General features: G+C 40.7%; 3 protein-coding genes across 4 annotated transcripts; 2 read left to right on the top strand and 1 right to left on the bottom strand.

Moving 5' to 3' along the window:
- The first annotated feature begins 2 nt into the window (after positions 1-2).
- Positions 3-6,723, top strand: LOC119723728 (bifunctional D-cysteine desulfhydrase/1-aminocyclopropane-1-carboxylate deaminase, mitochondrial-like). The gene is made up of 9 exons (XM_038194544.1): positions 3-228; positions 1,202-1,315; positions 1,776-1,934; positions 2,059-2,195; positions 2,673-2,772; positions 2,901-3,001; positions 4,002-4,177; positions 4,280-4,420; positions 5,270-6,723. The coding sequence occupies exons 1-9, from the start codon at positions 127-129 to the stop codon at positions 5,377-5,379; spliced, it is 1,140 nt and encodes a 379-aa protein (XP_038050472.1). The 5' UTR covers positions 3-126; the 3' UTR covers positions 5,380-6,723.
- A 377-nt stretch (positions 6,724-7,100) lies between these two features.
- Positions 7,101-14,076, bottom strand: LOC119723729 (protein CWC15 homolog). Its single transcript, XM_038194545.1, has 7 exons — positions 13,775-14,076; positions 11,646-12,010; positions 10,934-11,046; positions 10,162-10,274; positions 9,949-10,041; positions 8,453-8,559; positions 7,101-8,248 (listed from the first exon to the last, which is right to left on the bottom strand). Exons 2-7 carry the CDS (start codon positions 11,777-11,779, stop codon positions 8,122-8,124), a joined length of 687 nt encoding a protein of 228 aa, XP_038050473.1. The 5' UTR covers positions 11,780-12,010; positions 13,775-14,076; the 3' UTR covers positions 7,101-8,121.
- On the top strand, positions 13,975-24,958 carry LOC119723726 (cyclic AMP receptor-like protein A). 2 transcript variants are annotated; one of them, XM_038194542.1, is made up of 11 exons: positions 13,975-14,128; positions 14,435-14,487; positions 15,028-15,139; positions 16,218-16,278; positions 17,481-17,568; positions 18,103-18,192; positions 19,023-19,061; positions 19,319-19,397; positions 19,863-19,993; positions 20,407-20,554; positions 24,584-24,958. In XM_038194542.1, exons 1-11 carry the CDS (start codon positions 14,003-14,005, stop codon positions 24,806-24,808), a joined length of 1,152 nt encoding a protein of 383 aa, XP_038050470.1. In that variant the 5' UTR covers positions 13,975-14,002; the 3' UTR covers positions 24,809-24,958. The 2 variants fall into 2 exon arrangements, with proteins under 2 accessions (XP_038050470.1, XP_038050471.1); XM_038194543.1 differs by lacking the exon at positions 24,584-24,958 and adding an exon at positions 22,381-22,509.
- Positions 24,959-26,358: the final 1,400 nt, after the last annotated feature.

Genomic DNA, 26,358 nt, shown 5'->3' on the forward strand with positions numbered 1-26,358 from the left:
TTCCTGTCTCCGGTAGTCTGGTATTCAGACAAACAGCTGATATCATCGAAGCGTGCAGAAATTCACCACACACTGTGCCAGCTGCGCTTTCCAAAACTTAATTGCTCTTTTTTGTTACATTTTGTCATGAATCCTGAGCAAAAACGCAGGGTAGAGGGTTTGCTGGTCGACTACGATCCACCAGAGTGGGTGAAAGGTCTGGATAATGTTCCCAAATATCGTCTGAAGGTAGGTAAAGTCAGATTGTGGTTTTCTCCGCTTTCATAAAGTTGCCACGCCCCCTTTTGAGGGGGGAGTTAATGCTGTTGACAGGACATGCAAGACCATACTTTTTTTTAAATTATGATCAAACCTTTGGAAATTCACGGATTCATGTTGAACAATCATATTTTTCAAGCATGATTTTACTTTCGAAATTCAGTTTGACTGGAATTTTAAAAATAGTGTGTAACATTAGGCGTACCATTTTTTTCCCATTTTAAAATAGTCCTCCTGGTCCCAAACTTATAAAATGAAGATAGTGGATATTTTGCCGGAGGTAACGCCGGCAAACTAACGTTTACTAAAGGTTTGCCGGTGGCAATCCATATCAACAGAGGGCGCTGTACTCTTTAAGATCGGGCTGAATTATAACATGTATTAAATTCCCATCGAAGTTATGTAGTACAATCGGTGCAGTGGTTAAGCAGTGGCTTTAGTGAGTGGGATGTCACGAATTCGAATCCTGATTCCCGCCACATTTTTAAGGTTTTTTTTCTCATCCCCAAATAAATAAGAATATTCTTCTTTTATTATTTTAATATGTTTCAAGTATTCGAGTATTACTTTTTCTTTTTCAGATTTGTGGCTCTGGAGGATTTTTTTTTAAAGGGAAATAAAGTCCGAAATTATAAAATAGTCTGATTCCCATCTTGTAAATACAAAGTTACAACGACAATATTGGCATGGAGCCAGACTAAAATTTGTCACCGGAAAATGTGTTAAGTACAAAAAAACAGTAACTGCGCATGTTCAGTGCATATCCGGCAAACTAACGTTTACTGAAGGTTTGCCGTCTCCGGCAAAATATCCACTGCCTAAAATGAAATGAAACGATAAAACTGTTACCATCATCAGAATTTCCCAGTGATATAGTGTATGTATGTGATGTAGATGAAATCCACAATTTTAATGCAAGTTGTCCCTGTTTCTTTTCATTTAGCTTGTGCATCCAGACACCCCTATTCAGCGATGGTACCTGCCAGGTGTTCCTGATGATTTTGAGTTGTACATCAAAAGGGATGACATGACTGGCTCACAATTGTCAGGAAACAAGGTATATTTTCGTCGCACCCCCCTTAACCCCCCCCCCCTTCCATCCCTATCCCACCCAACCCCAACTCACCTGCAACTTAACCCCCCGACCCCAACCCACCCCCCGACCCCATCCACCCCCATTCCCCCCAAAAGAGAACAATATGACCAAAGTCACTGAGTTCCCCCTCAAGAGAATGTAGTCGACCATGCATCATAAAGCTCAGTTGTTTTTGTTTAATGTTTTTCTCGGAAAGATTTCCATATAACTATAAGAAGTTCACTCAACACCCTGTGTACAAACCCTATGAGAGTGGACTGAAAAATTCCAAGTGTTTTCTAAGAAAATGCTTGTATTTTCTCACTGCCTCAAATTGACTTTGATGACATGAAATTGCTATCTGGGGGCTTTCCTTCCTCCATGGTCAATACAGAGGAAAATTAGTGAACTTCATATGGAAATCTTTCCTTTTTCTCCCCAGGTACGTAAGTTGGAGTTCATCTTGGCAGATGCTGTGTCCAAGGGCTGCTCAACCATCATCAGCTGTGGGGGCATCCAGTCAAATCACAGTCGAGCCACCTGCATCTCTGCCCGGCAACTTGGACTCAAGACCCACCTTCTACTGAAGAGCAGGGAACTTGTAAGTTGAAGGACATACGGCCTGATGATTGGTCGAGTGTTTGCGATGAAACTTACGCCTGCATAACTTGTGAAGTAATGTTTATAGGCAAACGCTCTGTGTGTATGTGTTTTCTTTTTAAAAGGATCCCGAGAAGGTTTCTTGCAAGGGGAACGTCTTGCTGGACCGTCTTGTTGGAGCTCAGATCCATCTCGTCCCCAACGACGCCACATACGGCAAAGAGATTCAGGAGCGAGCCGATAGTCTTGCCAAGAAACTCAAGTAAGCTATAATAGAGAATTATCTCTGAAAATGGTGACTGTTTCCAGCTGGTCGTGGTTCGTTTTTCATAATGCAATTTGCCCTTCCACGATCTAGCTTTGCATGCACTGTGTACTCGGGACTACTCAGTAAAGTCCAAAGTTTACGAGAAGAAATTCAGCATGGAATCACCCTACATTTTATAGCATTTTGACTTCTGCTTATGAACCCCTAACTCCCTAGCATAATTTACTAGGAACCATAGGCCTACCCATCCAGGCAAATTCCAACACCCACATGTGAAATCGTACACACACACTGTTAGACTTTAGTTTCTGCAGGTATGCCAAACCCAATGTAAAAGACCATCAGTTTAGGGGTACTGTACCCATTCCAACAGATTTCAACAACATCTGCTGTTGGACTTTGATGGGTTGAGTTCGGTTAGGGTTAAGCTTATTGTAATTTCCTTTTTTGTTTTGGTCATTCTATGAACAGGGAGGAGAAAGGCGAGCAGGCATATTTCATTCCGTGCGGAGGGTCTAACTCTCTGGGGCTCTTTGGATATGTCCAGTCATTCCGAGAACTGATGAAACAGGTAAGGCAACGGCAGCAAATCTTTCAGAAACTGAGGATGCAACAGAAATTCGACTCCTTGACTCAATCATAATCAGAGAGTACAGAGTTTCATCTTTCAGCTTGTTTTGATAATGCCTCTTTTTTCAGGGAGTACCTGAGCAGTTCACCGATGTAGCAGTCGCTGTGGGTAGCGGAGGAACTATCGCGGGACTCAGCATGTCTAATTACCTGACCAAATCCAACTTGAAGTAAGAAATTATTTTCAGTACTTGTCCCTCAATTTGTCTTAAACATTACCCTCTCGGCATTTTTACCATGAGACTTTTCTGAATCCTTGAAAATCCTCCGCTGGATTTGGAAACACAGAAATAAGTAAAAATTGGAGTTGAAATTTGTTAACCGTTTTCAAATTTACAGAACTTTTAAGAATTACAGACAGTGACAGTGAAGTAGTTTTTACATGTTTTTAAGTACATTCAATATTGTATAACCTTAAAGATATAGTCCATCATTTGTAATTTGTGCATTTCGTTCGTTTGAAGCAACAAAAGTGTTCAAAATCTAATGAAGGATACTGAACAACTAACCTGATGAAGTTTCAGCTCAGCTTCAGCTGTATTTTCCGAGAAAAACAGCATTCTAGGATCTCAATTTCAAATCAAAAGGTGCTGAATCGTGTTTTTAATTGTTTTAAATTGCAGCTATACGCGATGTCGCGCACTGATCCGACGAATTGTAGCAACCGCACGTGCCTGTGCGTCGTTCCAATGCTTGCGCGCGCTGCGCCGAATAACAAAACGAACTACTAATTTAAATTTTCCTACGGTGCTTCTTAAGAAGCACCATTGGAAAGGCCTTCTTTCGTTGATTACTTCAAAATGATAGCTTGCCAGAAAGATTAATTTCACAGGGAGTTTAGTCCACTTACTATCTTTCAACCAAGTATGTTTTTTCAACAATAATACGCCAGTTACTTTTTCGGATGGCTGCAAATGATGGACTATAGCTTTAATCATTATACTATAGTACATGTTTGTGTTTTTGTAATAGCATTGTAACTTTTAGTGTTTTTGTAAAATTGTATAACTTTGTTAAATACTCATTCTCTATTGTACTGTACCAGTGAGCAAGTTTAATCTCCTTGATGGATTAATAAAATATTTTCTATTCTAGAGAATGAAACCACATTTAGTTGGCTTTGATAGATTTTGTAATTTTTTGTAACAGTTGATACATTTTATTTTGTAGGATCCACGGAATGGCCGTCGGGGACAATGCTAAATTCTTCCATTCGGAGTGCAACAGAATCTTGGGCGGGGTCGGATGGGGTGACAAGTACCCAGGGGAGTGGTCAGAGGAACTGTGTGAGATATACAGCGGGGCGGCAGGGCGGGGCTATGCACTGTCGACGCCCGAAGAACTTGGTAAGAAAAATATTGATTGAATTTGAAACTTAAAAACTTATTATCAACTGTGGATGTTCTTGATAATCACGAAGTGTTCAATTTGGTTTTTTTTCTTTTCAGAATTCATCTTTGAGGTTGCCGCGACAACAGGCATCATCCTTGACCCAGTGTACACCGGGAAGGCCGCGTATTACCTGGTCCAACTGATGAAGGAAAAGCCAGAAACCTTCCAGGGCAAGAAAATTCTCTTTGTCCACACAGGTATGTGCTTAAAACACTTGATATCTTTCTAAGATAGATACTTGATATCTTTCAAAAAATGATGGACATACTCATTGCAACATATGCTGATCATTTAAATAGTTCTATTTTGTTTTCTTGTTTTCATAAAGTAGTACTTTAGTGGTAGGTGTACCAAAGTACTACTTGAGTAGTATTGGAGTAAAGTACTATTTGTGTAGTATTGGATTAAAAGTACTACTTGAGTAGTATTGGAGTAAAAGTACTATTTGTGTAGTATTGGAGTAACAGTACTACTTGAGTAGTATTGGAGTAAAAGTACTACTTGAGTAGTATTGGAGTAAAAGTACTACTTGAGTAGTATTGAAGTATAAGTACTACTTGAGTAGTATTGGAGTAAAAGTACTACTTGAGTAGTATTGGAGTAAAAGTACTACTTGACTAGTATTGGAGTAACAGTACTACTTGAGTAGTATTGGAGTAAAAGTACTACTTGAGTAGTATTGGAGTAAAGTAACAACTAAAGTAGAATTGAATACTATATTTCTTTCATAGTATTGGAGTATGAGTATACAACTCGAGCATGAGTACTAAATGAGTAGAACTGCAACACAAGAGTCACTTGAATATTATTGGAGTGAGCAAGATTTGGTATGAGTTATCCGTGAGTAGTATTGAGTATAAGTACTACTTGAGTAGAATAAGAGCCAAAGTACTACTTAGGGCGTATTGTGTACACTTCAGCAGTATATTTTAGTAGTACTTTGTACAAGTACTATGCAGAGTGAGTACTACTTATAAATTGGAGAAGAGGGGCAGTTATTAAATCCCAAAATATGCTTTTTTTTTCCTTTTTGTCGTTATTTGAAGGCGGCATCTTCAGTGTCTTTGAGGGGCGGATGGAGGAACTGATGCTGAAGAGAGGAGCAGCCAACAAGATTGATAGTTGGGCGGAGCTGGACAATCCTCCAAACTTGTAACTCTGTTCTTTAGCAAACTTTCACCGTTGCCCGAGTGAAATCCGGGGAGTATATTTGTCAAAAATTTGCAGAACAAATGGCATGATATTGTTTTCTGAGGAAGTTTAGTTACCTGGTACCCAGCATGTTGCATGGCCTTGGGTTTGAGTTATTTTCATTTAACAGTTTTTTTATTTGAATCAGTTTGAGAAACAACCAATCTTCCTTTTACATTGATTTGACTATAGTTTTTTTGTTAATTCTCCAGTGTGGACATTTCTGTTTATGTTTAAGTGTTTGGTTTAAGTTTGTTTTAAAAAAAACAGTGACATTTTTCCTATTTGCTTTAGAAAAACTATATACTCGGACCATCACATAACCAAAGTGTAGAATAATTTTAAAATTATATGCAAACTTATTTTGAAAGGTTCACCAAAGATGATTACATGAAATATCTACATTTTCACCTCAGTATTAATTAATTTTTTTTAACCATTTAGCAAAAGGACATTCTTACAGGTTGTCAAAATTTATTTGTTTAAATATATGGAGAGCAGATGTGTTTAGAAAATCCAAGTTTTAATTTAAAAAAAGATAGATTACACTAGAGTTGTATGCTAACTACTGATTTCTGAAATCGAAAACAAATGTTATGTTTTCCAAATTTAATGTCGGCTTTTTTGCATTTTATATAGACGTACTTTATTTGGACGGACTTTACTTAATTTTTTTTTAAGTTGTATTGACAATTACATGTACTGTAATCAGTTTTCTATGCGTGTATTCATGTTTAATCTTTCACAAGTTGCAGTTCAAAACTACATGTAAGTAACTCTTGGTTGAAATTTCACGCCCTTGGACATTGTCAGATGCCTCACAAGGGATATCCTAGTCTTGGCCCTAGTTCAGCTTTTTTCTTTTTTGTCTACGTGCAGTTGGCATATAGCGCGCGCCAGCATGCACAGCCGAACGACATCAACGGTAGAGGGCGCTATCGGATTTGGTTCGTCTCGTCCATAGCGCCCTCTACCGTTGACGTCGTTTGGTTGTACATGCCAGCGCGCGCTATATGCCAACTGCACGTAGACAAAAATAACACAAAGCCAGTTTTGGGCAACGACTAGGGATATCCATGTTAAGTGGGTCAACTCTTTACGTACAGCATGTAGGTATATCCACTAGAAGTGGCGCTCGCTTTGCTCATCGACATAGTGCTAGGCATGTAAAAGCCAAAATAATCATGGAACCATATCAAATTAATTATCAGGGAAATATCAAACGAGTATTTGATGCCAGAAATTGCTTTAACTGCCATTATTTGTAATCAGTAATGTATAAATCAAAGAAAGAAATAATGTTACTCTGTATCATTTGTGGTATGTTTCAGGTTACTTCTGTACTCATTATTGCATTTTGATTGATGGGGTTGATTACCTTATCCTAAATCCCAGGTATTTTTTTTACGAACCTTCCGGATAGAATCCTCCAAAATACTCTGCCACGCAAGAACACGACAATTATAACATTTTTGTAATCTTAAACTTTCGGGGGGGAGGGGGGGGGGGGAAGGGGGGGGGGGGAAGAACCAAGACCTGATACTTGGCTCTGCCTTCCTCAATCCTACAAAATCCCACCCAAAACTTCCTGGCCAATTTCTGAGGATCTAGGAGAACTTGAAAATAGGGTGTAAGGGGAAAACATACCCAATCCACACACAAATCAAAATGTCTACACAACTTGAATACTTGAAATACTGTTGTATTTACACACATTGACACATCCAGCTTGGTCACAAATAACAAACAAAACAAAAACAAAAAATATCACAAGACGACAAACATGTTACAGTAATCTACTCACTACCTAGGAAAAAAATCTGAAGAAATACAAACACTGTTTTTAGGAATGATCTAAAAAGTAGAATTATTTAACCATTCCACAGAAAATATCGACAAATATTGACAGTTTAAGACTTAAAAAGTAACTGACCAAATTATTGTTGAAAAGCATACTTGGTTTAAAGATAGTAGTGGCACTAAACAATGAAAGAAGGCCTTTCCAACGATGCGTCTACAGACCCATCGTTGGAAATTTCCATTAGTAGTTGGGTTGTACTTGGGCGACTCCTTGAACGGGTGTGCACAATCGTTGACACGACGCACATGCGCGCACAGTTGCTACTATTCGTCAGGGCAGTGCTTGACATCGCTTAGCTGGAATCGGCTGAATGAGAATGTGTCTCGAATGCCAATTTCGGGCGCAATTCAAAACATGACTCGGCAACTTTTGAATTGAAACCGAGATCCTAGAATATTGTTTTCTCGGAATATACAGCATTCACACAGCTAAAACTTCATCAGGTTAGTTGTCCAGCACCCGTCTTTAGATTTTGCGCACATTATTGCTTCAAACGAAAAAAATGCACAAATGACAAATGATCTACCCTACCTTTGACAACCCAAACGGACCCTTCCTGGCCGCCAATCAAATAGTTCCCATTGACCAATGACATCAAGACTTGGTCACGTGACCGAGGTAGCTCAGTCACAATTGGTCACAATTGGTCACAAGCACTCTGAGAAATCTACATAAACCAAAGATGGGCGGGGCTTATGACTAAATGCTTAACAGTCCAGTGTGAGATGGTACTGGACAAAAACTACAGATCCACTCCCATTAAATGCGGGCCCTGACCACCCAACCCCACCCCCCCCCAAAAAAAATGCACCTTAAAGATTTATAGAACAGATTGGATTGGCCCTGTCAGTGGATGTACTTGTCCATGAATCTCTTGTGGAATTCAGAACGAAGCGTATCGTTGATGAATGGTTTTTCCTTCTTGTCGTCCTCACCTCTCGCGCAGTTCTTGAAAACAACATCGTCATCCCATCTACACAAATAAAGGCATAAAATAAAGTCCTTAAGACTCAATTTGTTCGACCTGGTTACATCTTGCTAATGGAATTTGCATGCCTAGCAAAAAATATTTAGCTGACTACCAGTCACACGCTACTGACATCACGAAATTAAGCTGGTAACCGTTTTCTGTTGAGCAAAATGTTTCTGTGCTAAGTAAATATGCTTAGCAGCTAACCTTTTGGAGACTTTGAAGTCACTCTTGTTGGAATTCGCCATCAGCGGGTTGCCACTCAAAATGTTCTCCGTTCGGATCTTCTCCTCTTCAAGTTTCTTTTCTTGTTCCTGTACAGAAACGAAATATACAAAAATACTACAAGTAAAACTTGCGCGATCCCCCTGGCATCCTGCCAGTTTGTATACATGTACATGTACAGGCAGTTACATGTAGTAAGGACAATTTTAAGTTTTCAATTTGATGGCCTTGATTGTCCACCCGGCAGGTACCAGTTCTCAGTTGAATGGGGAGTTTGGGTTGAATGGAGCGTTTCGGTGAGACACCAGACTAATATATGTTAGAGTCATTAGCAGACTTGTATGACTCGTGACTCGGACTCAGACTCGAGTCCGACTCGAGTCACATTTTTAATGACTCGGACTGGGACTCAAGTCACTTTGACTTACGACTCGGACTTGGACTCGGCCTCGGGGCTACGGACTCGGACTCGACGGAAATTACCGCACTGAACACGCGCACATACGTAAGTCGATTGTTTTCTTTACTGTGCAATACATGTACAGGGCGCTCAATTTACCGAAACTTGTACCCCGCCATCCGCATGTAATACTGCATTGGTGCCAGATTGATAGGGTAAGGTACCAGACTTTTCTTGTCAGACGTCCTGTCGTTCACACGTGTATTGCTGTCGCATCGCGATAACGCGATATGAATCTTAACTTCAAGAGAAATGCCAGTTAGGCCAATACCAGTTTTGTCTGAATTGCCTTTATAACTGTTTTTGCAAATGAACTCCTCATTTCCAGAGAAAATTAGAGAAAAGCTGTGGGCAAAAAATGGAAATTTACAGCACCTGAAATGTACGTATTTCCAATACTACATCAAAGGTGACTCTGAATCTCTGAATTCCCTAAAATCATGAAATGTACGTTTTTCCAATATAATGTTAGAGGTGACTCGTGACTCGGACTTGGACTCGACCTTTGTGACTCGTGACTCGGACTCTACCTGGAGGACTCGGGACTCGGACTTGGACTCGAGAAATGTGACTCGGACTCGGACTTGGACTCGATGTTTCGTGACTCGAATACAAGTCTGGACTCATTAGTACCTCTCCAGAGACCTCGTAAATATCCATATTGGAAAGGATTTTTCTGACATCGGCCTTCTCTCCACAGACCACCTTTCAAGTTTGGTTGAGATTGATGACTGAACTTACAGTGAAATGGAACACACACAAACACATGCATACATGATCGATGATCGCAATATCCCCCTGTCTGGCTTGAAAGCCAGTGGGATAAAAAGATTTGGGCACAATTTCATAAAAATGTGCAGTTGGTCACCATGAATGGTACGTCTTCAAACTTCTCCCAAGTTGCGAACTCCATGATGCAGTGCCTCGCGGACCATTGTTTGGATTTGTATGATTTTTCCTTAGTATTTCCACAACACTCTTCCCCCTTAATTTTCAAAAAGATTTCCATTAAACTTGCCTTTCGGGTCTGTTCTAAGGCTCGCTCTTTCTTAATCTTGTTGAGTTCAGCAAGGAGATCAGCGGTGTCATCATCACTATCCGAGTCGTCACTCTGGAAAATATATAAAAAAATATAAAATCCAACAATTAGCAGAACATTCTTGGAACTTCCAGCAATATTTAATTAACTATACTTATGCCTCTCAACATTTTTGGAAAATGTCAGACTTACATCATCATCGTCATCTTTATCGATCGGATCGTCAGCGTCCAAATTAGCCGCTGGGATCTGCTCAATGCGAGGTCTTTTGGCGCTGCTACTACTGCTGCTGTTGCTGGATGATTCTTTGTGACAAAAAAAAGATGAAATTTGTTTTAAAGGGAATGTACATCATTGGCTTTTGCTGTAATTTTCAGAAATGAACTACTTGAGGGGTTAGTGTAATAGATCAAATATTGTTACACTGACATGTTTGAAGTTGTGTGTTCGAAAATGCTGGGAAAACCAAGAAAAACAGAAAATGTTCAAGTAGTCTGGTTCCCTGACTCCACTAAAGATAAAATGGATCAATTTAAAATGCCGGAAAATTGTAAGGTAAGGGAACCAGTCTAGCTGGCCTGCACCCGTTCATGAACATGTAACCAATAGCAAACAAAAATTTGGACTGAAAAAAGTGTAAAGTTGGAGCATAGTTGAAAAATAGTTAGGTTTTTCCAACGGTGGTCGGCTGACCACCGTTGGAAAAGTATACAAAAATACCATTTTCTTGACAATGACTTCACACCAGGTGCCATAATTTTACAGGATGCTTTAGACTGTCATTTACCAACATCCTAGTAAGGTATTTTGTAAAAACTTGGTAGTTTTATTTTTCGATGTTTGCAAATGTTGTATATTCCCTTTAAGTCTACACCTTGCTCCTATGTACCGGTACCTTAGAGTCACCAGAAATTGGGACTCAAGTTAGACCACTCTGGTCTGGGTAAATTAGTTGCTTCCTTACCCCTGTTGCCCCGATCTCCCCTCTTCTCTCTGGCCGCGGCTCGTTCCCTCTCCTCCAGCTCTTTGCGCATGTCGCGACGGCTCACTTCGTCCACTGTTTCCTGCCCGCTTTGCCTGCAAAGACAAGACGACATAACGTAAATCATTACGTTATCATTACGAAAAGATGTTTTTTGCAAGCTCACAATTTTGAAATTAAGTCCGAGTCAAACTTCCAAAACGTCGTAACTGGAACTTTCTGCGGGTCAATTTAACGGTGAGCATTGACCAATTATAATAATATACTAATGTGGTGCGTATTTGGCGTTTTAGACCAAAGGTCTCAGAGCGCTCCACAATTATTACCCTGTTCATCAGGTCACGAGACCAGTTTTTGCAGCAGCTCGAGATCAGCGCATTCTGGTCTCTACCTTCACAGGTACCCATTTATACTCCTGGGTGGAGAGAGGCAATTGTAGTAAAGTGTCTTGCCCAAGAACACCAGCATTATGTTCTCCATCAGGGTTCTGACCCACGTACCATGGCACGGGAGTCGAACACCGTAACCATTGGATCACAGCGCTCTAATTACATCAAGGTAGCTTGGTAAAACTTGCCCACAAGTACCCAGATATGCACACAGACTAAAGGTGGGCGGGGCTTATGGCAAGATCTGTCAACTTACAGGGTAGGGGTTATTTAATGAAACGAGAACAGCTTCTGTAGAACTTTACCTGTACTTGAGTTTGGTGTGGGCAGGCAGATCTCGACTGGAGTACTGCTTGGACATAGCGCTAAGGTCACCACCCTCACCTTTGCCCCGACCTCCCCTGGCCGGGTCAAAGGTTGGTCTTGCCGCTGTCGTCATCTTTGGTGTTGATTTCTTTGATCAATGTTCCAGCAGGAAATCTTCGCTGAAGTTTTTGTTTTATGTGTGTGTGTTCACTTGTGGTGAGAACAGTTAACAAAAATACTGTCTTCTTAATTTCTTCTTTTTTTTCTTTTCTAAATCCTAATGTAGTCTAAATCATCTATGTCATGTGTTAACCAATGTCTGCTGATTTCTGAAGCTGGACAATTCACTTGAAACCTTCAAAATCTGCAGTAGAAAGAACAAAGGAGAATATCAGACCACTGACATTGTAATGAGGCTAGTAATGTCCAGGAATGGTGAAATTTCCCATTTTTTTTTCATCTGGCTTAGAGTACCCTAAGCCTCTGGAACTCTTGTTCAAATTTGTCTTTGGTCAGTCCAAGGATTCCTCCATGTTCAGTCGTACTAGCGCCCCAGTTCAAACAAATCAGAACTATAATCCACTAAAATCCAGTATTTTCACAATTAAAATTTCAGGAAGTTGCCGGAAAGAATTCTATATACATGTACGGATGTCACTTGAAACCATGTGTATGAGAAATTCAAAGTGTTTTCTCACTAGTAAATGCTTCAATAGGGCCTAGGCCTAAATTTGACTTTTCAATTTTTAGGACATGTTTTCAGTTCTGATGGCTGATGGGGCCAAAAAAAAAATAGTTCTGCTTCCGATTACATGCCTTTCAAAAATAGGGTCGGTCGGTCGGAAATTTTTTTTTTTTTGCCAATTTTTTTTATGCAGATTGAATGGGGTATTCAATTATATGCAAAGTTTTAGCCTGAACTATTTCCATTGCACTACGAAAGCTATACACGAAATGGCAACAAAAAGTGAATAAAACCTACCTTTAATTATTGTCAATATATTTACGTTCGATAATTTCAAAAAATAATGGAAAATTCAGGTCGTTCGCACCATATGCACAACGCTAGTCAAGACGCGGGGAGCTGGCCAAAACTCCGAGGTGTGTGATGCGAGCATGTGTGGCGAGCGGCCCGCCATGGGCCAACAGACCTGTTTTCACGGTCAAAAATTTCGGGAAACACGCGGCATGTATCACTCCAAATACGAGTAGTGCGATCTCAAAATGAACTCTTGAACACAGAAAATACATACACAGACAAGCTAGATCAATTCTGTAAATTAACTTGCAAAACTGTTCCTTCTCCATCGGTGTTTTCTTGGCATTTTTCACGATGTCGACTCCGACCAGTTGACAGTGGCCTGCACTGCTAGCGCACTATCGGTCGCGATCGCATAGCTAGTCGGTTACCGCATTTTCATCATGTCTTCTAAATTGGCCCTTGTGCGGCGCGGCGGGAACCAGTCGTCGCCGCGTGATATAGTCACCGTACGGACATCGTTTATATCGCAAAGCGAATTTGTAAAAGTAACGGAGGTTTCTTTTGAAAAAAAACGAATGTAAGTAAGAAAACAAATAAATACAAGCATTTTTTGATGCAAAAGGGTTGTTGAGAGGTATTTTGTGAAGACAGAAAAGACAACAAAATTTTATTTTTATTTATTCAATCTTTTTTTTTTTTTTTTTTTTGGAATTGCCGATAAAATTTTTAGGGTCGCAGCCTAAAAATAGGGTCGGTCGGGTAACCGGAAGCAGAACTATTCTTTTTTTTGGCCTGGGATGGGTCATTGCAGGGAAAAATTAGTTCACGAAGACACAATGTCTACATGTATATGGAATTCTTTCCCAGTTGCCAGTTGCAACTCATGCAGTTTTGTGGCAATCTTTGGGTGCACACTTTAATTGTACAATGTACATGGAAGCAGAAGGGCGCCCTCTATATTCTTACAACGCGTGATATACTGCAACCAAATTGTCGGTACAATCGATCACCAATTTTGTTACCTTTCTTAAACGCTAAATCAACTAATGATACCCTGGTGTGTTGCAATGAGTAATAAATGTTAGTAACCCAAGTCTATGGAATAAAATACTTACTGATTACCCGAAGAAATCAAAGAAAAATTACCTACGATTCACCAAATAAAAAAATCGGTTCTGGCATGGAGGTCGCCATCTTGAATTGTGTCAAAGGTCAGGATTCGCTGGTGTCCTACGGAATTTAAACAGGTTTTCTAAGGAAGCAACCAGTGACAATTAATCAACAAAACCGAGCCCGGTGCGGTGTAAGAGCTAGGCCGGCCTAGTTTGTAGGAGGAGTACTAGTAGTACTAGTAGGCTAGGATCTAGAGTGAGGATGGCGACAGATGGTGCCGATTTTGGAGGGGAGAATTTTACTTCTGATGTCGGGAATGGCGTGGTTACACCAACTGATCAAGCCGGGATAGCTTGTACATTATTCGATGGCGATCAAGCAAAATGTGTAGGTTGAAAAAAGCATTGCTTTTTTGTGCGCCACGGGCACGCCACTTGACAGTGCAGTGCGTTGTTTGTGTACTGTTTGACATGCTTGAGTGACCTTGATGATGATGATAATGATGAATCATTTTGTCCATGGAATTTTTTAACAGAATGCTTGTCAAGGGTTCACTAATTAATGCTAATGAAATGGACAATAAAATGTTTCTGAGTTTTAAATTTATTGAATGATTGATGAAAAGTATTATTTTTTTATGATTATATTGATTTATTTCCTGGATTTCAGTTAATTGTCATTTTTCGTTTGCAGGATGCAGTTGTTGGAGTCAAAAAGGCAATGGCATCATTGTCACTAATAGGATGGTGAGTAAAAAAAAAGGGAAATTAAAAAAAAAAGCCGACTGCAATAAATGTTAAAATAGCTGCAATATTTTGGGATGAACATTATGTACATGTACTAAAAGTATCCTGGTGTCACTTATTTGGTTGTGTACAAAGTCTATTGAGAATTTAGTACATTTTCAAAGTATTTTGAAAAAGTATTTTCAAAGTGACAAAATCGGAAATGTTTCTCAGTCCCAGATTCATGTCTTTCAACATTTTTGCAATGACTGACCTTCATTGAGAGAATTAATGTATGATGAAAAAAGTGGCGTCAGGATGCAACATTCTTTCCATAATTTTTTTTTGCCGTTTTGGTTCAAAAGCAAATCCATACTGCAAAATTAACATCTTTACAGAGCATTAGCCAATATTAAAGTATCAATATTAACATAGTTATAATGTATTGTGATGTTAATGAGAGTTGTTTTGAATAACTTTGAGAGAGCAGTGATCAAATGTCTGGCATTGTTTCTTATTCCCCGATCGCAACCATCTTATTATTATTTTTTTTCCCCACAGTTTGTTTATGATAGGAGTCATCTGGCTGTTCAAGAAGCATGTGGTTTTTGTACAGCGGCTGATCCTGTACCTAACAATCGCAGCGTTCTTTGATAGCACAGCGTATTTAATGGTTGGTTTCTGCCTTAATTGTTTTTTTTTAATTCCATATTAGAAATGTTATATTTGAAAACATAACCATTAAAAAAAACCATATTAAGTTATCCTGCCCTAATTTTTCACTCTGTAGGTTAAAGCCCTTTTACAGATCGATTGTTGCACGTAACTTTAACCGGCACACTCTTCGTGGAACTTTTTACTGGCTCCGCATGCAGTTGCAGCTGACAGTTTCAAACATCCGAATATTCAGTCCAACGCAGTTTCGAGTAATCAAATACTAAATTATTTGAGATTGGACGGCCCTATCAGTTTTTTACCTAAACTTCTCAGGTCCTTCAAATCTTTCAGGGGGCTTCGAAAATATTTGCGGGACTCGGGGGGAAAGTAGGGCCCACCCATAGAGCTACATGTATATTAAATTACTAGATCGCTAACTCGATGTACAAAGTAATGCCTGATGGGCGCATCCATGTTTGTACACAAATCTATGGAAAACTCAAAATTTTGTACGGCTTTTGTACGGCTATTTGCATATCTGCGTTTGTATTCCATACCAGTGCGTCATCGAAGCCGATACGCCCAAAACCGAAACGTACGATCAGCAAATGAGCGTTTCTTTTTTCTCTACGCAAACAGCGCAACGCGTGCTGCAGATGCGTTTTGCCGTGACGTTTTTCGAACTGTCTTGACGAGTTTAAGTTGTTTGCGTATGTTCTACTTGCGCGTTGCATGTAGAGTACACTTTCAAAATTCAATCCATCTAATTTCATTGTGTTCTTCAAACACGCACATGAATTCAAAATGTCTGCGCCCAGGACGGCTTCAAAGCGTCTCCCCGCGCAAGAATGAGGAGTTAGCGCTCTAGTAATTTAATAGAGCTCTATGGGCCCACCACTCTTACTTTCACAAAATGTTTGATCCAGTGATAGTTTTTAAATGCAAAGCATGTGCTTCTTGATTCTACATTGTACACAGTGGTGTGGAAGGTTTCAAGAAAAAAAAATAACGGCGAAGGAGTTGGGCTTTAAAAGACTTGTAAACTTGTAAACTGTTAATTAAAAACTTGCAATGATTATCCTTTGATTATGCAGGCCAATGTGCAACCAGACGGTCCGTTGTGTGACTTTGAGGCGTTTTGGCTGTCATTCTGGGGTAAGAAATTTCCGTTTCAACACTTCAAAACAAAAAAATCTTGTCAGAGTTACGGAATATTGACGTAAACATTTCATTTCATTTAAAGGGAATATACAACATTTGCAAACATCGAAAAATAAAACTACCAAGTTTTTGCGAAATACCTTAATAGGATGTTGGTAAATGACAGTCTAAAGCATCCTGTAAAATTATGGCACCTGGTATACTGTCATTTTCAAGAAAAGTGGTATTTTTGTATCAATTTCCAACGCTGATCGGCCGATCAGCGTTGGAAACAACTGGCTTTTTTTCAAATACTGGCCCCAATTGACCATTGCACTTGTTTGCAATCGATTACAAACCTATGAACGGGTACGAGCCAGCTAGACTGGTTCCCTGACCTTACAATTCCCCAATGTATGTAAACTGCTCTGTTTCTTCTTATATGGAGTCAAGGAACCAGACTACAGGAAAATGATCGTTTTTCTTGGTTTTTATAGCATTTTCGATCCCAAAACCTCCAAAAAGTCAGTGTAACTATATTTGCTTTATATTTCCAACCCCCCAATTCCATCCATTTCTGAAAATTACAGCAAAAGCAAATGATGTATATTCCCTTTAATCGTATAAAAAATCAATTATTGTTTGGTCTATTTAAAGGGAAGATACAACATTTGCAAACATCAAAAAACGAAATGATCAAGTTATCACGAAATACCTCACTGGATTGTTAGGGAATGACAGTCTAAAGCATCCTGTAAAATTATGGCTCCTGGTGTGCTGACATTTTCAAGAAAAGTTGTATTTTTTCAACACTGGTCAGCTGACCAGCATTGGAAAAAAACTTGCTTATTTTCAAAAACGGCTCCTAATTTTTCATATTTAGTTATTCCGCATTTTCTTTGCAATTGATCACACACCTGTGAAGATGTACAAGCCTGTTGGACTAATTTTCTGACCTTACAATTCCCCAAAGTCTACAAATTGCTCTGTGTCATCTTAAGTGGGGGACCAGACTACAAGAACATGATTGGTTTTCTTGGTATTCCCAGCATCTACAAGCCCAAAACGTGAAACAAGTCAATTTAACAATATTTGCCATAACATACTAATCCTCCAAATCCATTTATTTCTGAAAATTGCAGCAAAAGCAAAGGTTGTACATTCCCTTTAAAGGTGTTTTATTTATTTCATTGATTTGTTTATCGATTTCATCGCAGATTGGGCCGTCTTGCTATGGGTTACCTGCCTGACCATCAACCTGTTCTTGATCACCGTCAAAATGATCAGGACGGATCGCTACGAAATGTGAGTGAACTTCCTGTTTCCTTGAGTTGTCTTCCTGTAAATCCAGGAGTTGGGGATTTTTTGACCGCTCGTACGTCACCCTCCAAGGTGAAACAACTTCCAGGAAATAAAAGTTTGTAAACTGTCATACCGGTGTGTTACAATAGAAGGTTACAGTTGAAGTAGGAGAAATGCCAGATTTGGAATGCTTTTACGTGACTAATTTCCTAAGTTGCTCTTGCCTTAGAGTACATCAAAGTTAGGCCATTAACCTCCGCCTTTTGAAGGATGAAACACATTTTTGACCTTTTCGATATCCTGGTGAAGTTGTCAAAAGTTTTATAATATATCATGAAATAATAAAAGAATGTCATAGGTTAATGTTATGTTTACTAAATTAAAACCGTAGGTTATAAACTGCAAAGGTTTAAAATTTGAAAGATTCAGAAAGCCTCACAACAAACTCTGAGGGAATAAAGGGTTTAGCAAATACTATATTTCTTTTCAAAGTTTGTGCACTAAGTTAATGTTCCACCTTTATATGTTGTATTTCAGATTGTACCATATTGTCTGTTGGACTGTCGCGCTGGCTATATCTCTCCTTCCGTTGATCGGAGATAACTATGGGCCAGCTGGAGCTTGGTGGTAAGTTCTGAGAAGGTTCCATAGGGGCCGTGAAAGAGCTTTTCAGGCATACAACTGTTCTGGAGATCAGCTGGTTTCTGCATTTTTCACGTCACACTTATGCCATTAAAAATTGGAAAACACTGCACGAAGTCTTTTAAAGATTGGAGTTTCCTCGTTTTTTGTTTCTTCAAAGTTGCATGCCTGGCTTTTAAGAGCTCAGTGAATAAACCTGAACAATATTTTTCAAATCTTATAACATCTTCTGCTGTAGTAGTGGTCGAGGAAATTACAGACTAGGAGTTTTGCATCATATCTCTGAATCATTAATTAGATATCATAAAAAGGACGAACCTGTGTTCACAGGAACGGAGTGCCCATCTCTCTTTCAAAGCGATTGGGCCAGACTCGAGTCCATGAAATGCTGCTGTGGGGGGATCGCCGAACCTCCTCCACAGCGAGTCTGTTACCTTCCCAGCATTGAATATTGTTGGTACCCATTAAACACCTGGGTTGAGAGGAGTAATTGAGGTAAAGCGCCTTACTCAAGGGCACAACACGCACGGCCACGGCGAGGCTCGAACCCACAATCTCACGATCATGAATCCTGTGCTCTACCGTATGGTTTTACATTGGCTCTGTTATGGACATCACACTTCTTTTCATAATGTCGGAACTGCTCAGAGCAGATAAAAATCATAAACGATTCTTCTTGGACTTGCACAGGCCCTTCATGGCAAATTTCCAAATAATTAGACAGTTTTAAAGATGGACATCTAAGTTATAGATGTGATTCTCGTTCAAGAGTTTAATATTGTTCCATTTTCTCTCTTATTTTCTCACTACCATAGCTGGATTAAAGAGGAATCTACTGCCTGGCGATTCTTCACGTAAGTATTTATTGCAGATGAAGGAAAGTTTCTCCCAAGTGTACATTCACGTAAGACCTCGCCTATTTTGTTTTTAAATTTATACTTTTTTTTGGTCCAAAAGCCAAACTGAAGGCTTCATACCTCTTTGCCCCAATAAGAACGACTTAAATGTACACAATTTTAGAGGCAAATATCCTTAGAACTTGAGCTGGAACTTTAGTTCTAGAACTAAAACTTTAGATTTTTCATCAACCTCTTTGTATGTTTATTTGCAGATGGTACGGTCCACTCTTCATCATCATCATAGCCATGTTCATCATGTACAGTTACATCATCTTCATTCTCAACAAAAAGGTAAACCATCAGTTGCCCAAACTAGTGCTAGTTAACCTAGTTTGATTCCCGAACACTGGTAATCTGTTAATCATTAAGTTAGTAATCCTAGTAATGCTAGTTAAACTAGTGTGATTCACAAACACTGGTAATCTGTCAATTATTAAGTCGGTAATTTGTTTATGATTCACTCACTCACTCTACCGCATAGACATCTGGGGTCCGTCGCGCTGATCTCCTGTGTCCGCAGTTTGAAGCCTGGTTCCAGAGCCTGTCAACCTTGCTGGGCGGTCCCAGTTGCTCGACCCAGGATGTCCTTGGTCGGCCTTGGGGTCTTGACCAGCCAGTTTATGATTAGGTTAACAAAATTGGTTATTATGGACAATCGTGTGAGAGTTGTTTAGTGTTTAATTGGATGAGGGGGACTCAAAAATGTGAAATGTTTTGACGTTTCTTTTGTCTTTCATTTTTGCTTCTGTTGATCAGGTCAAGAGTTGGCAGGGAACTTACGAGCCCGAGATAGAGAGAAACCGGCAGATTTTGAAAGCCGAGATCCGACCTCTACAAGCTTATCCCTTCATCTACTTGGCCCTCTCTGTCTTTCCATTGATAAACAGGTATCACTCAAATCAGTTAATTCACTGGTAAACACTTAATGAATTTACTGCAAACGAACAATGTGTCAAGTAATTTTGGAGGTAATTTTAAGATTTTTTTCACCAGAAAAAGTTAAAAAGATTAGGGTAAAATTTGATGGTACAATCCCATTCATTATTATTATAAGATGGAATTTTTGCGTCGCGGTGATAAATCAAATTATAGGTTTTGCCCTTCACCGACGTTTAACCGATCCCGTTAGCTCGGTGGTCGAGTGGTAAGAGTGATTTTTTCCAACTTTCACTCGGGAGGTAACACACTTAGTATACAGTGTTTAAACGTCGGTGAAGGGCAAAACCTATAATTTGACCCATTCATTATTGCTGGAAAAGGTTGTTTTTTTAAACCCTGCTTCTTTATTTTTTTTCCCCAGAATACAGAACGCGGCCAATCCCGGCCATCCCATCTTTGCGTTGGTCATTCTCCATGCACTGACCTCCCCCTTGCAGGGACTGGTCAACGCCGTCGTGTACGGTATGGACCGGGAGACGCGCAGCCGGTTGTCATGGACACAGATCAAGGTATAACGCCCTACGCATTATAGTTAAAAGTAGACTCTTGAAATCTATCTCCAAAAAATGTACAGGTGGCTGATATTAAACTCAGTGTACAACTTTTCACACACCTTACGTGGTTTATATTCACTGCTTTTGCCTAATATTCAGCTTGTTAATCTCTAACCTAGCCAAACATCTCGCTTCACGACTATGCCAATCAATGCGTTTTTGACTTTCCTCAGGGTTTTAAGCTGGGGGGTCGTTGTTGTCCTCACTATTCTTGTATTTGCTCGTCGACGTAACTCAAGTCATTTCCATGTTTTCATTGAGATTGTTCTTGTCCATCCCTTTTCCACCACTTTCTCTCTACCCTACCCAAATCTTTGCACCAACCCCACCCATCCGTAACCAATCTGGCTCCCTGTACCCCCTTTTTGTAACCTGTCCCAACTGTGCTGTGTGTACCAACATTGGTCTAACCCTTTGTACCCTTAATCATTCCTCAATTCGCTTGCCACATCTTATTTTCCCCTTCCCCTAATTCTACCCTCTCCCATCCCCTTGCACCTATCCACATACCCCTACCATGCATCCTAACCCCCTCACCTGTACCCCACTGATCCCTCTCTGGCCCTGCTACTATCCAAAATGCTTCCATTTTATCAAATCTCCACCCTTCCACTCACCCCTCCCATGTACCCCTACCTCTTGTCCCGTACCCCTCACCCCTCTCTGTCATTCCAAAATAACACCCCTCGAACCAACCTCCACCCATCCACTCGCCCCTGCCTCGCCCCTACCCTCCTCTTCTGTACCCCACTTGCTCCCTCTGTCACCCAAAATGACACCCTCTGATCAAACCTCTACCCCTCCACTCGCCCCTCCCATGCACCCCTACCTCTTGTCCTTTACCCCTCTCCACCCCTCTCTGTCATTCCAAAATAACACCCCTTGAATGAACCTCCACCCTTCCACTCGCCCCTCCCATGCACCCTACCTCTTGTCCTGTACCCCTCTCACCCCTCTCTGTCATCCAAAATGACACCCTTTGATCAAACCTCCACTCTTCCACTCACCCCTCCCATGCGCCCCTACCTCTTGTCCTGTATCCCTCTCACCCCTCTGTCATAAAACGCCACCCTTCCACTCGCTTTTCCTATGCATACCTACCTCTTGTCCTGTACCCCTCTCGCTCCTGTCTGTCATTCCAAAATAACACCCCTTTAATGAACCTCCACCCTTCCACTCGCCCCTTCCATGCACCCCTACCTCTTGTCCTGTACCCCTCTCACCCCTCTCTGTCTTCCAAAATGACACCCTTTGATCAAACCTCCACCCTTCCACTCGCCCCTCCCATGCACCCTTCCTCTTGTCCTGTACCCCTCTCACCCCTCTCTGTCTTCCAAAATGACACCCTTTGATCAAACGTCCACTCGCCCCTCCCATGCACCCCTACCTCTTGCCCTGTACCCCTCCTACCCCTCTCTGTCATAAAACGCCACCCTTCCACTCGCTTTTCCTATGCATACCTACCTCTTGTCCTGTACCCCTCTCGCTCCTCTCTGTCATTCCAAAATAACACCCCTTTAATGAACCTCCACCCTTCCACTCGCCCCTTCCATGCACCCCTACCTCTTGTCCTTTACCCCTCTTACCCCTCTCTGTCATCCAAATGACACCCTTTGATCAAACCTCCACCCTTCCACTCGCCCCTCCCATGCACCCTACCTCTTGTCCTGTACCCCTCTCGCCCCTCTCTGTCATCCAAATGACACCCTTTCATCCAACCTCCATCCATCCACTTACCCCTGGCCACGTACCCCTTTATCTCTCCCATTCTCCCCTGACAGGCAGCATACCAGGGTCGCTCCATTCACCAGCCTATCCGGGAGTACCCCTTGGTGTCCGCGCCCGAGACCCCAGAACTGGAGGACGTGGGCCCGCTGGCCATGAAGCCCCTCAAACACTCCATATGATTTTTTACAATCTAAAACTTCACAGTTAGTATCAGCAGCATGCATTGACTAGTGGAAAATTCCTGATTTAATTGTTCAAAATATTTTTTGTGTTTATACTCCTTTTGTTCCTAGTAGACGAGTACATATAGCTGTTTTTTTTCTTGGCTTGATTATTGTTCTCATTGTTTTTTGTTACCTTAGTTTATACTGTCTACTAACAGTGGTCTGGGGCCAATTGCATGAAGATGCTAACCTAAGAAATATGCTCAACAAAAATATTTTCTTAGCAAATATATGTTACCTGGCTAAATTGCGTGCGGTGCTTCTGTGTAGCGCTTGTGACGATTTCTCTGTGTTTTTTGTTGTTGTTTTTTTCCTAATCATCTAGATCTGCTCAGCAATGGGCTCCGTGCGTGAACAGAGAGGGCGCTATTTGACCCCTTTTTTGAGAGCTCCAGTGTGGCGACACACCACGTGCGCGCACTGGTTTACGCCGTATGATGCGAATTACGCACTACCAATTCTATTTTGAATGTACACAAAGCCGTAGCGTCTTCGCGCGAGCGTCAAGCGTTATCGGCAGTGTGTTCAAATGTCTCTGCCAGTGGTCTCCCCCAACTCTCTCTTTCCTACCGTTGAGGGGGTACTTGTGCACAGAGCCCATATTATTCTGCTTAGCTTCTCCAAGAAACTGGACCCCGTTTTTTTTCCTCATTCTTCTAGCCTTAAGTCCACCCATTATTTATCTGCATACAGTGCCCCCAAAAAAGCTTGATTTTCTCCTTGCTTTTGTTGTATGTATGGTCTTTCAGTATGTGAGTTGTTTTTGCTTGATCTACTGTGCGAAAGTGGAACAAGCGAAAAAGTTCCCCATTAATTTTGTTTGTGTGTTCATCATTTCCATTATTTCCCCCCCCCCACTATTTTTTTTGCAGTTGTTCTTTAACCCTTACCTCACCTAAAGCTACAAAATACTACTAGTAGTAAACTGTAGTATGCAGTACTTCAGCATATAAGTGGGCACATCACTCAATTTGTTAAGGCCCTGTCACACTGTCTGCGATCTTATATGCACTCTCACTGCGTCCTTGAAAAATAGCTGGGGCGCAACATCAACTACTAGAACGCAGCAACAACTACATAGGTCGCCAGATGGGTGCCAGATGGGCGCCAGAGGGTCTTAATGGTCTTCGATGAGCGCCAAGGTCTTTGAACATGCTCAAAACAATCGCAACACCTTTGCGCTCTGGTCAGGGCACCGTAATGACGCAACTCGAGCGCTGTGCGAGCGTGAATCGTGCGACATTGAAATGGCATTGAGGCAGCTTAGGCGCAAGGCAGTCGACGTAGTCTTCATGAGAAAGTAACTCGAGTTACTCGACTGCGATGAACTTGTAGAATAATTTTTTTAAACTGGACTTTGTATTGACCGTTTTGTCGTGGTATTTATACAGTGCAAGTGACGTCACATGAGCGTATTTTGGTCGAATATAGAGCGCAACGCATGCTACTAGGACGTATCAACAGCGAGCAGGGCGTAGTGTGGGCGCAGTGACGGCGCAGCGGCAGCGACTAGATCGAGTAATTGAGCTTGACAGGGGCGCATAGAGAGCGAGTTGAACGCATCGTAAGTGCGGGAAGAGCAAAGTATGAGCGTAGCTTGAGCTTCTTTGAGACAGAAAGTTGTCATTTTATTGCGTCCTCGCTGCGATAAGGTCTCCTATGAGAGCGCATATAATGTGACAGGCCCTTTACCTGCATACATTATTTTTGTAGTACTTTGTGGTATGTGGTACTTTACCCAGATGAACTCTTTTGGGGGTTAGGGTTAAATTGTCTGACAGTGTTTTCTTTCTGAAGCGATTGTACAAAAAATCTCAAATTTCCCTTATAATTTCTCGAAATTTCAATGAAAAATAAAAAACCAGCAATGCCCTTACAATGTGGTAATCAGGTCAACTGAAATGGCGTATCACCCAAAATGTGTCTGTGTCTTAAAATATCTGGTCTCAAAACCACGCCTGTGTTGGTGTTATGTTGTCTTTTGTTTTGTGTCTTTAATTATATGATATGATTTACATTTTAATCGCTTCAGATGAGCTTTGTGAATCGCGTCACCGGGGATACGAAGATCAAGGAATACCCGGTGCTGGAGGACACAGAACCCCCACCGGCACCCCAGGGTAAACCTGGCAACGGGCAGGATGACGCGAGCGAGGGAGACGAGCTGAGGTCGCCCTCTGAGGTTCACGTCGCCGTGAGCGCGAAGCCGAAGGATGCGGAGATGACGGACGTGAATCTAGTGGACGATGAACCATAACTCTCCAATACTTTTTTGCTAAGCAGGAAGGCCTCTTGAGAAATGGTAGACACACCAGGAGCGCTATTTTGAATGGGTAAACTCTTTTGTATTTACCCAAATTTACTCACTCAAAACAGCGCCCTCTTATTGTGTCCACTATACCTTTTTTTTAAAAAAGCCTTACGGAGCTGCTAATCCCAGGTATTTGTTAAGCACCGAAATTATGTGCTTAATTAAGAGAAACAGCCAACTAGCTAAAATGTCATGCATTCAAAACTAGCCAAAATGTCATGCATCATTTGCAGCTATCCAAAAAGTAACTGACGAAATTATTGTTGAAAAGCATACTTTCTAAAGACGCAATGTTGGAAATGGCTTTTTTTCATTGATTTCTTCAAAATGACAGCTTGCCAGAAAGAATAATTTCACAGGGAGTTTAGTCCCCTTACTATCTTTAAACCAAATACGCTTTTCAACAATAATTACATCAGTTACTTTTTGGATAGCTGCAAATGATGGATGGACTATAGCTTTAACATAGCGATTTTGGAATGTCAAAAATGTGCATTGATCATGTGTTAAATATATGATGTGGAATTTTTGTCCTCGATAGCTGTACCACAGAATTGTAGTGTGCAATGTCTTGTAGTTGCATGCACTAGCCAGACTTTCTGTGTTAAATGTGCTATCAGTAGAAATACAAGTCCACAATATAAACTATTTTAAATTAACTACATACATGTATGCATGTGAAATGCCATATATACATGTACCTTGTACTCAAAGTTTACTATGCAGTGAATTAAAATTTGTGTGACATTAGGTAGATATTTTCAACGTATACATGTACATGTACATGTACCTAAACATGTACATGTACACGTATACATGTACATGTACATGTACATGTATACATGTACATGTACACGTATACATGTACATGTACCTGTATTCTAATATCTTGTAGTTGGTATTCCGAGTATACTCTTATCCAATGTATATGTACTTAATGTACAAGTACTTTTATTCTAACTTCTTGTAATTGGTATTTTCAGTACATGTACATGTAGGCCTATATCCTTATCCAATGTACATGTACTTATATTGTAATTTCTAGTATTGTTTGATATCTTGTATTCCAAAGTCTTGAAAACTACAGGGTGATCCAAAATAAGATTTACACTTGGTCAGACCATAGAGCAAGGACCCAAGGAGTTCGTACTCCAAGACTTCAAAAGTAAAATGATGGTCGCCGCGCTCGAAAGCTACAATAGAAAGCACCTGGCGCCAGCTTGCTCAGTTGCTCACTACGCTAATCTCGACACAATAGAGATCCGCACTCACTAATGCCAAAAAGGAGTTTGCATGGCTTTGTAGACAGTACCATGGTAAATACGCATGCGCAGTTGTCATACATCGCTAAAAATGAATGATGTTGAAGTGTTTGTTCGCAGTTGGATGATACTGTATATAAATGTGGTCAACTTCACTGAAACAATCATTTCATGAAGAACAAAATGCTCTGTACCTTTAGTGTGAAACTTGTGAAATTTTCCCAAAAAAACACA

The sequence above is a fragment of the Patiria miniata genome, unplaced genomic scaffold (genome assembly GCF_015706575.1).
Source record: "Patiria miniata isolate m_02_andy unplaced genomic scaffold, ASM1570657v1 HiC_scaffold_17, whole genome shotgun sequence".
NCBI lineage: Eukaryota > Metazoa > Echinodermata > Asteroidea > Valvatida > Asterinidae > Patiria > Patiria miniata.